Here is a 14,084-nt window from a genome sequence, read left to right as displayed (position 1 = left end):
TCTTTTCCTACTGTGTTTTTCTGTAAGGAAGTCTCTAGTTTTTATCTTGTTTTCTGGATATATTATAACGGGTCTCACACTCTTTTGCTTTGATTATGCAGTCCTCATTTTCTGCAGTAAAATGTGTCTCCTCAATAGACATTAATTTAGCAGGTCGAACATCATGCAGTGTATGCACTTTAACAGAAACACAGCTGTGTTTACGTCACACTTTCTTATCTATAGCATTAAAGTGTCAACACACTTCAATAAAACTCTAACCCCAAATGGACTTGTCCATGTTATCTATTTATTATAAATTCACATCAGTGCATGTGATATCAGTGTATTACCGTATTCCTCAGACTATAAGACTTTGGTGAGATGTACTCTGTCACAGCACAGGTGCCCCCATGGTTAAAACACTGCAGTGGAAGTCCCCTCTAGGGTGCCCCTACAGAAGATAAAACAGAACAGGTACCCTTGCAGTGGAGAAAGTGTGATGATGTGCCCTAAAGGCTGCCCTTCAAATGGAAAATCAGGATGAAATGCCCGCTAGTGTGCTGCTAGATGCGAGACAACATGATACCCTCTAGGGTGGCATGTCATTCATTCATCTTCAGTAACCACTTTATCTTGGTCAGGGTTATGATGAATCCAGCACCTATTCCAGAAACACTGGGCATCAGGCAGGAACACACCACGTACACACATTCACACTCATTAAGATTAAGATTCATCTTTTTTATTGTCATTTTATTCTTGCTAGGAAGCTGGGGTCAGAGTGCAGGGTCAGCTGTGATATGGCACATATGTAGTTAAGGGCCCAAGGGCCCAACAGCAGCAGCTTGACAGTACTGGGGTTTGAACCCCTGACTTCCCAATCAGTAACCCAGAGCCTTAACCATTCGATTTATAGTTGCTAATCTACCTACCATCAGGATTTGGGAGGTCAGAGGAAGCCGGAGAGATAATGCACACAGAACGTGCCACCATGAACCACATGATCAGAATTTCAGTAGGATTTGAAACCACCCACATACAAATGTGGCTTTAATGTCTTTGTAAAAAAAGTAGGTATGCATTTCACTCAGGATGTTTGCCCAGACTAGCTGTTGTGCCCACACTCTGAGCTCTGGTGTTCTTAACCTCAGACACATGATCCCTTCGGTTTGTCTTAAACCACAGCCTTGATGCCATGCTGACTAGGCTGTCTTCAACAGCTAAAAATGTGTCTGTAAACAGTTAGAGAAATGCTTCAAAAACAGAATATGTCTCAAGGCTGCCTAGGTACTGACATATGGACCAGGAACCTGGATGCCCTTGAATTACAAGGTTTTAAATCCATTAACAAGCTCTGCTGGTACATCAGCAATATATATGAAGTGAGTTAATGTTAAAGAACAAATAAAATCATTATACACACCCCCACACACCCCCCCACACACACCTTCAAGGTTCCAGAGTTCATGGCTTGCTCTCTTCCCACACATTTATTGTTTGTTACCTTCTGTCACACACAGATCTCCTGCAGTTCAGGCCAGCAACAAACAGGCACTTCGTAGACCAGCATGGACTTCAGTAAGACACTGAAAAACAAGAGGAAACGCATTATTGTGAGTAGGGCCAGGGCCAGTTTTGATAACTTTATAAAACATGCATGTGTGTGTGGGTTACTTATTGATTTAAATTTATTTACTTACTTACTTACTTACTTAGCAAAAATCACAGTGACTACAATGAAAAGAAAGCTCAAGTATTCATATTATGTGTTGCTTTTTGCATCTGATTTCCACAAACTGGTCATGGTATGAAAATTGTAATGGCAGCACTGCTTAAAATTGGGGAAGTTGAAAACTTTGCTGGTACACCTGTATTGAGCATGTGACAGGCAACTGTTACCACACAAAGATGTGATGGTACACATCATATATACAGTCAGGTCCATAAGTAATATTGTATTAACCATTTAGGAAATACAGCCATTTTTACAGGCTCAAAGGTAATTGGACAAACTAACATAATCATCAATATTAGGATTATTTTTAATACTTGGATGCAACTCCTAGCGCTTATACAGTATTATACACAGAGATCATAGTACACATTAGACAGGGGTAGTTCAGAGTTCATCATGCAGATACAGAGTCCATAACTGTTTAACTACATAACTGATTTACGTAACAAACTAACAAGACAAGCATGAAATGTTCATGGTGTGGATATGACATCACTACAGTACTAGATCTACCGGAACACCGTTTGAGCGCTGCCTACATGTGTCCTTTTTCATTAAACCTTTTTTTGTCACATTAGACTTCATATTTATGTTCCTAGTTTTAAAGCTCCCAATCCTATTTTTTTTGTGGTAGATCAGTGACTATACAGGTCATATTTCCCTGTGTGGTTTATTCGTTGTTTGCAAAACGATTGAAAAAGCAGGCCAAACCTGTGTTTCCCAAATCTGATAAATGAATTTAACTACATTTCTTGTATCCAGAGGTACTAGATATACCACAGTCCCTATTTGGACAATGAATGTGTCACATCTACAACCCCTGGCAAAAATGATGGAATCACCACACTTAGAGGATGTTCACCCAGCTTTTTTACTTTATAGCAAACAAACAAATCACAGATATGACACAAAAAAGGTTTTGTTCAATAGCTTAACATTCTGGTTTGTGAAATATACATAAAAAAAATTCAAGGACATTTTTTTTATTAATGGCATGTCTTTTTCCAAATCAAGTAGAGGAAAAAAATTATGGAATCACTCAATGTTGAGGAAAAAATTATGGAATCAATTTTTAATTTCCATTTCTAAAACAAATACTGGGACAAGTCTAAAAATGCTAATAAGTCAGCAGTTAAAAGGGAGTGCTTACACACTTTAATGGACTGTTGGACTTGGCTAATTGAAAGGAAACATGGCTCCAATGAGAGAGTTGTCAGTTTCAACAAGGAATTTCAGCATGGAGTGTGGCCAAAGAGGTTGGTTGCTCCCAGTCAGCTGTGTCTAAAATTTGTTGCAAGTATAAACTTAATGGGAAGGTTATGAAAGGTAGATATACAGGCAGACTAAGGAAGATGTCAAAGCATCAGGATAGAAAACTCAAAGCAATACGCCTTGAAAATAGAAAATGCACAACAAAACAAATGAAAAACAAATGGGCGGAAACAAGAGTCAATGTTTGTGACAGAACTGTAAGAAACCGGCTGAATGAGATGGGATTTACATATAGAAAAGCCAAACGAAAACCAGCACTAACACCAAAACAGAAGAAAACAAGGTTACAGTGGGCTAAGGAGAAGCAATCATGGAGTGTGAATGATTGGATGAAAGTGAAATTCAGTGATGAATCATGAATCTGCATTGGCCAAGGAGATGATGCTGGAACTTTTGTCTGGTGCCATTCTAATAAAACATATAAAGATGACTGCCTGAACCAATCAAATTTCCCAACTCATTTATGATATTGGGTTGCATGTCAGGTAAAGGACCAGGGGAGATGGCAGTCATTACCTCAGCAGTCAGTGCACAGTTGTACAGTGAAATTTTGGACATTTTCTCATTCCATCCATAGAAAATAGGTTTGGTGATGATGAAATAATTTTTCAGGATAACAATGCATCTTGCCACAGAGCAAACAGTTTTAAAGCTTTTTTTCAGGAAAGGCATATCAACTCAATGACATGGCCAGCAAACAGTCCGGATCTCAATCCAATTGAAAATTTATGGTGGAAAGTAAAAAAACTGGTCCATGTTAAGGCTCCAGCCTACAAAGCTGATCTGTCAACTGCTATTCAAGAAAGTTGGAACCAGATTGATGGGGAATATTGTTCTTCATTAGTGAGGTCTATGCCTCAAAGAATAAAAGCCAGAGGAGGAGCAACAAAGTATTAATTGTGTTTTTTTTGTTGATGATTCCATAATTTTTTTCCTCTACTTGATTTGGAAAAAGACATGCCATTAATAAAAAAATGTCCTTGAATTTTTTTTATGTATATTTCACAAACCAGAATGTTAAGCTATTGAACAAAACCTTTTTTGTGTCATATCTGTGATTTGTTTGTTTGCTATAAAGTAAAAAAGCTGGGTGAACATCCTCTAAGTGTGGTGATTCCATCATTTTTGCCAGGGGTTGTACTACGGCCAATTCCCCAGACCGCTAGAGGGCAATCTTACTAACATTTTGAATTTCTTCTTTCTTTGTCTGGCTCAGCTCCTCTCTTTGTGCACACCTGTTTCATATTCCCCCTGATAAGTTAACATATACAACTTCTATCTTTCATTACCTTAGCTGCTGAGCATTATTGTTGCGGTTATTATGAGTACTTTGCATTTCAGTTAAGTTTTTCTAGCCTTGCTTCATCTTGCTCTGGCCTAGTTCTTTACCATTGTTTTTCTAGGTTTTGGTTCTTTTCCTGTCATATTTGTTCGTCACAGTTTCTTTGAATAAAGCCTTTATCTGCACTTGCATCCAGTATTATAAGGTTCTGTTTGGCATTTTGGTCTATATGTAGAAGTGCTCGGCCAATTTGGAAAACCTCCTGCGTGAAGCTGCCTCATGTAGCTGGTTGTATATATGCCAAGACTATGCAAACTTCATTAGGAACACTGCTAATAATTTAAAATATAAAATAGGTTTATTTTGTTCAGAACTTGGTTCTTGGTCACTGCATAATGCCATATGTGTTATTTCAGAGTGGTAATGTCTTCATTATTATTCTAAAATGTAAAAAAGTTTGCATGAGAAGAAAGTTAAAGGTTATTAATTAGCATTTCCTGTGTGTGTGTGTGTGTGTGTGTGTGTGTGTGTGTGTGTTGTGTGCATGCAGATAGGCACTTTAGCTGTATCTGTTGTGACCATCATATTAGGACTGGGTCTAGGGCTTGGACTTCAGCTGCAAAAGTGCAAGAACAAGTGTAAGTCTTCCTTGTATTTTTGATATACTTTATCAAATAGTTTTCTTCATATTCCAGCTTTGGAAAGGAGTAAAGGGCCATGTGCAGGCTCCGCAATTGAGAATGCAGCTTCTTTCTCAATGCCACAGCATCAGCAGTGTGGTGGTATTGTGTGAAATAATTCCTAAATTATTAGTTTAATAACAACAGCATTCACAACAGTGATTTTATTTTCTGATGTCACGGTTACATTTCAACATAATATCAAGACCAATGATTTATAAATTTCATTACATTTCTGACCAGATTTAAAAATAATAAAGACTTGCCAGTCATGTCTTATTAACTCTAAAAGAATGAGAAAGCAGACTTGAATGACTGGTTAATATTTGTTATAATGAATTATGCATTAAACATTAAACCTAACTATAAACAGATTAAAAAAATTGATTAAAAAGTATGACATGACATTGTTTAATTAATAAAAGTATGAAATTATTGCCAAATTGCTGTGGTATAAGAGCGATATAGATTTCTGCTGTTATAGAAAAATAATGAAAATGTAACATGTGAAATCAAACCATGTTATCATTCATTATTTTGTAATATTTTACAATACTATTCAACAACTCATTTGCAGGAAACTAGCAGGAACAAATGAGCAGTTCTTTATTAACACTTTATTAACACTTAATTACTGATGGGATCAGTAATTAATCAGTAGTTATTATAAAGGAGCCATAGTTAGCTAGTAGTTCTGCAGAAGAGATGTAGAAGAAAAGACTCAGTAATTACTGCTTACTTAATAATAAACTCCTAGTAACATACTTACTGAGTAATTAACTAGTAGTTTTTAGTAGGAATAAGTGTTAATGAAGAACTACTCATTTGTTCTTGCTTATCTGCTGCATAGTTAACTATAAGTTGTTGATCAGTATTATAAAGTGTTATCAGTTATTTTCACGTAACAGCAAACATGTTGATGATACTGTGATCTGTTATATTACACATCTATTACACACATTTTAGTATTGTTACACTATTGGACTAGTAGTGCGCTCTCTCTCCCTCTCTCTCTCTCTCTCTCTCTTTCTCTCTCTCTCTCTCTTTCTTAGTGCCAGATTCATGTCGGAACCGCTGTTATGAGCCGTATGATTATGAGTCTCCAGGCTGTCGATGCGATGATCAGTGTGTGACCAGTAACAGTTGCTGTTATGATTTTAAGGACATCTGCCTTCAGCCGAGTAAGTCATGATCAACACTTGACTCACTGATTGACTGGGTTAGGTCAAATTCTGAATAAAAATGCATTGGGTACCAGAGGGCAAGTCAGCACACAATCTTTCAAGATATCTGCAAACATGTGCAACATACAATAATAATCTCAGAGATGCATAGCTATAATTAATTTAATTAATTATATAATTCATTAATTTAATGCCAAAGACATCATTACTGTCCAACTATCATATTAATACAGGTTCAGGTGTTGACTCAATGGTTAATTTTTGTGTACTTTTATTGTGATATATTAATGTGTATTAATATTGAACAACTATTAAATGCAAAAAAAATGCCTTGTGTGTGTGTGTGTGTGTGTGTGTAGTTGAGAGCTGGGAGTGTACACCATCACGTTGTGGGGAAAATCGTATCTCTGGTAGTAAGTGTCATTGCTCTTCTGACTGTGTGAGTGCTGGAGACTGCTGTACAAACTATGGCATTGTTTGCAATGGTGAGACAACACACACACACGCACACACACACACACACACAGAACTATATAGGCACACCTAAACTAATGCATGGGATGAGACTATTTTTCATGTCCTTGTACACAGCTTGACACAAACACAAAAAATATTATGAAATAAATTAGGAATTATTTGGCACATCTATTAACTCATAACTCAGTGAACACACTCATACACAGTCATAGCTAATCAGTCCCTAACTCATCTACACCTACACTCACATTTATTATTATTATTATTATTATTATTATGATGTGTTTTTTGTTCTTTTTCATCCAGGAATGACGCCATGGGTGGAGGATCAGTGTGTGAACATGAACAGCCCTAAGTGTCCTGCTAAGTAACTTTTCTCTTTAACATTATATGCTCCTAATGTCTTCCAGTGCATTTATATTTAAACTGCTATGCCGATTAAAGAGTACTTTTAATATAGAGTGTAAGGACGACCAATCTGAGTGCGCAGAGCTGTATCAGCAAGCATGTTCATTAAAATTGCCTTGAATTGCACCTTGACTCAAGAGCAAAGTGTAAAGGAAGCACTCGTTTGTTCGTGCTTGTAGAACTGAAGTGCTCACGTGCAACAGTTTCTCTGGATGCTCACTTCACTGCTCCACACTCATGAATACCTTTGTGTGTGAACAATTCCTGGCACCTTGCCCTCATTTTTAATGATAATGCACACTCTCTATTAAAGATACAGTATAAACATCATAAGATGTTTTATCAGGTTACATGTATACTGGTATTTTCAAAGAGCACGGTTTACAGTCTGCTTTGCTTTGATTGCCACCACTAATCGTGTAATACATTCATACTGCTGTCATTTCATGTCATCTGTTCATTAGTGCATATTGCGTATAACATACACTAGGCTTATATCAGCCATCACATTGTATCACATGGTCCTGAATATTGATATCGAGTATTTCTATTCTATGTTTTTGTTGATACTGGCTCATGCTTTCTTGCTTTTGTTCAGTTTTAAGAGGCAGCCTCTGTTGCTTGTCTCTCTTGATGGATTAAGAGCGGAGTATCAGCACACATGGCACTCCCTCATTCCAGTCTTGGACAAGCTACGTGAGTACTTGCATTGACTTGGGAAAAGCTGTGTATTAATGTGTTATGATGCATATGCTAGTCTCAGCGCAGTATGACTTGTACACGTATGTTTCTTCTTTAGGAAAATGTGGGACATCCTCTGCATTTATGCAGCCTGTATTTCCAAGTAAAACCTTCCCTAACCACTATTCCATTGTTACGGTCAGTAGCATGTACAATACTGTCTTTGTATTCCTGTAAAACCTTTCACAAATACTGCTAGGTGAAATATGACACTGCTGGGAAAATAACATTACAGATTTCTATTTAGTCCTTGTGCTTTTAATATTGGTATGAATTTGACTCATTACTAACTGAAGATATCCAGGACAGAACCACGAATGGGTGTTCTCTTGGAAACCAATAAAACGTTTAGATTTAGATAATGAAATGTGTAAGGGAAACATTAAGGTGATTCAGTGGCTGAATTAGACAGCTATGTGCATGCGGTTCCTAGTACCATTTTGGCAAATGTTTCATGACTCATTGCTTCCATCTGTAGAAAGACTTTCAGTTAGTTTCAGTGACTGTTTACAGACATACACCAATAGGCCGTAACATTAAAACCACTGACAGATGACGTGAATAACCCTGATTGCCTCATTACAATGGCACCTGTGAACAGGCAGCAAGTGAACAGTCGCTTTTCAAAGTTGATGAGTTAGTAGCAGGAAAAATGGGCAAGATGAGTGATTTTGACAAGGGCCAAATTGTGATGGCTAGATGACTGGGTCAGAGCAACTCCAAAATGGTCTTGTGTGGTGTTCCTGGTATGCAGTGGTTAGTACCTATCAAAAGTGGTCCAAGGAAGGGCAACTGGTGAACCAGCAACAGGGTCATGGGTGCCCAAGGCTCACTGATGCATGTGGTGAGCGAAGGCTAGCCCATCTGATCCGATCCCACAGAAGAGCTACTGTAGCACAAATTGCTGGAAAAGTTAATGCTGGCTATGATAGAAAGGTGTCAGAACACACAGTGCATCGCAGCTTGCTGCGTATGGGGCTGCATATCTGCAGACCGGTCAGAGCACCCATGCTGACCCCTGTCCACTGCCTAAAGCACCTACAATTGGCACGTGAGCATCAGAACTGGACCATGGAGAAATTGAAGAAGGTTTTCTTTTACATCTTGTGGATGGCCGGGTGCGTGTGAGTCTCTTACCTGGGGAAGAGATGGCACCAGGATGCACTATGGAAAGAAGGCAATGACTGGAATAGCAGCATGTAGGTGTCAGGATGGCAGGAATAGGAGCTTGTAGGATTCAGGGTGGCAGCAGAAGCCTAAGGGTGGCAGGAGTAGCACCTTGTAGACCCCACAATTGCAGGATTAAGAGCTTGTAGGCCCCAGGATAGCAGGAATAGGAGCTCATAGGATTCGTGGTGGCAGCACTAACAGTTTAAAACCTCAGGTTGGCAGGAGTAGTGCTTTGTTTACCTCAGGATGACAGGAGTAGGAGCTTATAGGGAAGGTTCTAGACTTCAATATTAAGGTTATAAGACTACATTAATAATCTTTCGATATATAGCTATGATGTAGCTAGGTTAAAATTTTTCTGTTTTTCTGTAGGGTCTGTACACTGAGTCTCATGGTTTAGTGGAAAACAACATGTATGACCCTGAATTTAATGCCTCGTTCAGTCTGTCTAATGCAGAGAAGGACAAACCCAGATGGTACTTAGGACAACCAGTAAGCATCACACACCCACATACACATTTCTTGGCATGGCATGAATTTTTGGTAACACTTCTGCATCATGACACAGACATGATGTGATTTGTTTTCATAAGTTGTCATACTGGTCGAAGTCCACTTACGTAACAGGTTTTAGGTTTTAGGTTACCATTATGTATGTCATAGAATTAATTACAAAATCCTGTAACTTTTCTGTGTTTTTTTTAAATTTTTTTTTTTTTTTTTGGTGGTAATACATCAGACTATTTAAAGGAACTCCGTAACCCTAAAAAACCCTGGTTTACCAAAAATCATCTATTATATGTTTTGTGTAATGTGAACTAGATAAAAGTGGGAAATAAGTGTTTAGACAGAACTATAAGTATTTATTAACACCAAATTCAGTCATGAACAGCTATGAATCTGTCTGCCAGAACACAGCTTAAACTCAACTTTGATGAAACCAGATGTTAGGTATGATGTAGATCAGAACTTGTTTGATTGTTTTGACTGAAATGTGAACTGCTGAGCAAAAATTATACTTAGAATTATAATTTATTGAGTTGGGGGCATTTTACGCCCAGAATCTGAATTCTATCAAAAACATTAAGTGTGGCTATTTAAATATTTATTATATTTAAGGAATCTTTATTGTATTGCATTGTATTGTAGTAGTGTCTTTATTTATGTATGCTGTCAATGGCCATTTGTTGATCTAGTCCCTGATTATATTTTTTCATCAATTAAACCAATAATATGATTTATGGTTCTGTACTCCAGATCTCTGTGCATGTATATGAACTATTCTTTTGTCCCACTATCACCCTGTCTGTCTCTCAGATCTGGCTCACGGTGATGGATCAGGGTCTGCGAGCAGGAACCTTCTTCTGGCCAGGATCAGATGTGCAAATAAATGGAACTTTCCCAAATATATATGAGAAATATAATGGGTATAGTACACATACATGTCCAGTAAGATCTGAATCCTATACAATGCAATACAACATCAAGCCAGGTTTATTTCTAAATGTTTTGGATGAATAGCATTTTTGGCTTTTTATTATTATTTAAGCTGATTGGTGTGTGTGTGTGTGTGTGTGTGTGTGGTACAGAACAATCCCCTTTGAGCAGAGAGTTTTCACCGTATTGAAGTGGTTGCAGTTGCCTGATGATCAGCGGTAAATCATCATTACTAAGATTCATAAAATATTCACTACACCATCATTTACCTTTCTCAAATATTTTCTGCATCAAGAAGCCTACATAATAGTGTTTCCCTCTCACACAGCGTTCCATCTTGAACCCCTTTGGCTAATTTACAGTTCTTAGCTTCTTAAAGGGGTTCTAGTCTGAACCCTGTGTGATAGGGAAACATTGTAAGGTTCTACACAGAACACTTGAAGTCTCCCTCTTATGGCACTCCTAAAGTTTCTGTGTAGACCCTTACATAATATTCCTCTATCACCCTCTGAAGAAGCTAAAGACTCCAAGATATCCAAAGATCTCTTTGGAAAGAACCCATTTTTCTATAAGTATTTCTTGGATTAAAAGGTGCCACAAAAGATTCCTAAGCATGCTACTGTACACTCTTAGAAAAAAAGGATTCCTCTAAGTTTTTTTGTTGGTTTTAACTTCATAAAATGTTCTATATTACCCTGTTGTATAGTTCTGCATAAAATCTTTAACCTGGTCCTTTGGTCCTGCTAATATTTCTGTTTAATGTTTGTATTTAATGTGGTATTTTAGGTGTGTAATAAAAGGGTTCACTACCTCATTTTATTGTGCAATATGTAGAATGAAAATCAAGTTGAGAATGATAATAAAGTTGGCGCTAGAAGCACAATCTCTAGAATGCTTCAGGGTGGAACATATAGTGCATGGCTCTTTAACCATCTTGGATTGGTGCTACAAAGTCCTGAATAATAATTTCAACAATCATCAATAATTTCCCAATTCTTTGTGGCATTAAAAAAAACTTTGGAAAGAGTCATCCATCATAATTCATTAGGGCACCCAAAATTATTTATATGATGATGATGATGATGAAGATGATGAATTTTCCCACTGTTAATGCGCAGAATCAGGTTGTGCTTTTAGTGGTTAAAGGTTGTGTGTTAGAACGCTAAATGAAATGGTTGATGATTTTCTTCACAGTCCTGATTTCTACACTCTGTATCTGGAGGAGCCGGATAAATCAGGTCACAACTTCGGACCTGTTAGCGGAGGGGTGAGTAAGACACACACACACAAACACACACAAACACACATAACCTTTTTACAGAAGAGAACTAACTTTGTCAGTATTAGTTAGTGTTATTAGATGCTTCAACAGGTAGGGTCTCGTAAAGAGGGAGAATGTGAACTAATACACTAATACAACGTGAAAACCAACACTAAGAGATGTGACAGATGGAAGGCAAAAAAGCAGAAAGAAAGAGAAAAAAATGACAAAGGTATGCAAATATGATAATGAATATAGGAATAAACTGCCACTGAGTTCAAAAAACCAATACCCTTAAATTATTATTCATCAGCGTTGTGTAGGGCTTGGAGGGTTGAGTGATTTTTTTTTCCTCAGAATTTTGAGTCAGGCATGTGCAACACGCCCACAAAAGTGTGGGGAAAGTGTCCCCTGTGTAACCCACAGCTGCTTCACCCCTGTATGGTACACTATATGGCCAAAAGTTTGCGGACATCTGACCATAACATTCCTATAGCATGTGCTAGTTGAACATCCCATTCCAGATTTAGTCCCAATTTGCTGTTATCCTCCACTCCTCTGGGAAGGCTTTCCACTAGATTTTGGAGCGTGGCTGTGGGGATTTTCCCATTGAGCTACAAGAGCATTAGTGAGATCAGGCGCTGATGTTGGGTGAGGAGGTCTGGGGTTCAGTCGGTGTTCCAGTTCATCCCAAAGGTGTTCAGTGGGGTTGAGGTCAGGACTCTGTGCAGGACACTCGAGTTCTTCCACTCCAGCCTTCACACACCATGTCTTCATGGAGCTCGCTTTGTGCACAGGGGCATCGTCATGCTGGAACAGGTTTCAGCCTCTTAGTTCCAGTGAAGGGAAATTGTAATGCTACAGCATACAGAGACATTCTATACAATTGTGTGCTTCCAACTTTGTGGCACCAGTTTGGGGAAGAACCACATATGGGTGTGATGGTCAGGTGTCCGTAAACTTTTGGCTATATAGTGTATATAGTTAGGTATACCTAGGGAGTCTCCCCCACTCTGTGATTTATTAAGCCTCAAAAATGTTTTGGAATTCACAAAATCCTCCCAGGAACACCAGTGAGGGAGTAAATCCTTACTAATGTAAAAGTTGTAACTTAAAAACCATAATGGCTCAAGTAGAAGAAAAAGTAGACATTTAATTAGTACCTGAATAAGAAATAATGTTTCTATTACCTTTAATTTTCTTTAATTTACTAACACAGGCTGATTAGATAAGAAACGTTTTAATGTAAATAAATGGAGACAAAAATTATTTAACCCCTTAAACACCCCAGATACCATCAGTGGATCCAGACTTACATTTCTAACTCTCACTTCTTACTTCACACATTTTGCTGTAAGTTTAACTATAGTTACTGATAATCATAAATTATCATAGAATAATCATAGAATATTCTGCTTGGTAGCTTGCCAACTCGGCGAATGATAGCTGAAAGCCTTACTGTAAACGTTCTCTCTCTCTCTCTCGCTCCTCACTTAATGCCTAATGTCAGCCTTAATCATTATCATTTACTGTCCAAAGCATCTCTCCTTTCCTGAAAAGTATGTGCTCCGCATTTTAACTTAATAGGTCACATCTTATGCGTTAGGAATCTTGATGAATTCCTTGTGTGTGTAAGATTAGAACCAACATTACTTCACTGTCAGAAGCATTGAGCACTTGTGATTAATTTGTGATTACTTTTTACTTTTTACATTATTTGATTAATGTGATTACTCTTAGAGGCTTCATGAATACAGGCTCAACTCTGTCTCTGTACAAAAGCCATGTAAAGTCATTATTTTGTCCATGTGTTGTACTTAAGCCTTTAAATTCTGAAGAACCTGCTAATTTCTCACTTTCATAACAACTGACATTTTCTAGTAGTTTCACTGTAATATCTGAAAAATATGCCTTATATATATGAGTAATACACTGAGTTTAAGGGTTTTGCTCCCATAACAAAACTAACTCCTGTAACACTCTTACTTCCTGTATTTAATAACTGTCATTATTCCACTGTTTGGGTGGTTTATTTCTTATAAAACTTTATCAGACACCCTGTTTTCCTTTCTTAATAGCCCAATAAAGCCTAATCATTTTTATTGTGCCATAGTTGTACCTAAGGTTTTGTGTGTGTGTGCGTGTTTGATTAGTCATAGTGTAGTACAGTAAATCTGACACCAGAAATGACAAAGCTGTGAAAATCTGATTTTTACAGCCACTAATGAGGAAATTCAACATTATTATATTCTTACAATCATATTTTAGGCATGAGGTAATATTAGTAACTTTTATAATTAACTGACCATATTAAAGAAAAAGCATGTAGTGTGTGCATGATTCGTATGGGCAAGTACTTCCACTAAGAAAAGAACAGAAAATTGGTGAATTAACTCACTAATGGAAGTGTAAAGGCTGTTCCCACAGCAGACCCGCAATAAAAAAATGCAACTAT

General features: G+C 37.6%; 1 protein-coding gene across 2 annotated transcripts in view; it reads left to right on the top strand.

The window, feature by feature from the left end:
* Nucleotides 1–1,440: 1,440 nt before the first annotated feature.
* LOC113547134 (venom phosphodiesterase 1) overlaps nucleotides 1,441–14,084 on the top strand; it is a 47,519-nt gene continuing 34,875 nt past the window's right edge. For both annotated transcript variants that reach the window (XM_026947366.3, XM_053237135.1), the window contains exons 1-11: nucleotides 1,441–1,595; nucleotides 4,822–4,909; nucleotides 6,004–6,132; nucleotides 6,495–6,620; nucleotides 6,919–6,979; nucleotides 7,619–7,716; nucleotides 7,820–7,899; nucleotides 9,304–9,423; nucleotides 10,249–10,358; nucleotides 10,521–10,586; nucleotides 11,563–11,635. In XM_026947366.3, coding sequence (XP_026803167.2) covers nucleotides 1,551–1,595; nucleotides 4,822–4,909; nucleotides 6,004–6,132; nucleotides 6,495–6,620; nucleotides 6,919–6,979; nucleotides 7,619–7,716; nucleotides 7,820–7,899; nucleotides 9,304–9,423; nucleotides 10,249–10,358; nucleotides 10,521–10,586; nucleotides 11,563–11,635 — 996 coding nt within the window. In that variant the 5' untranslated portion in view covers nucleotides 1,441–1,550. The remainder of the gene's footprint in view (nucleotides 1,596–4,821; nucleotides 4,910–6,003; nucleotides 6,133–6,494; nucleotides 6,621–6,918; nucleotides 6,980–7,618; nucleotides 7,717–7,819; nucleotides 7,900–9,303; nucleotides 9,424–10,248; nucleotides 10,359–10,520; nucleotides 10,587–11,562; nucleotides 11,636–14,084) is intronic.

Source organism: Pangasianodon hypophthalmus, chromosome 9 (genome assembly GCF_027358585.1).
Source record: "Pangasianodon hypophthalmus isolate fPanHyp1 chromosome 9, fPanHyp1.pri, whole genome shotgun sequence".
Lineage (NCBI taxonomy): Eukaryota > Metazoa > Chordata > Actinopteri > Siluriformes > Pangasiidae > Pangasianodon > Pangasianodon hypophthalmus.
This window is presented reverse-complemented; position numbering and strand designations above follow the sequence as displayed.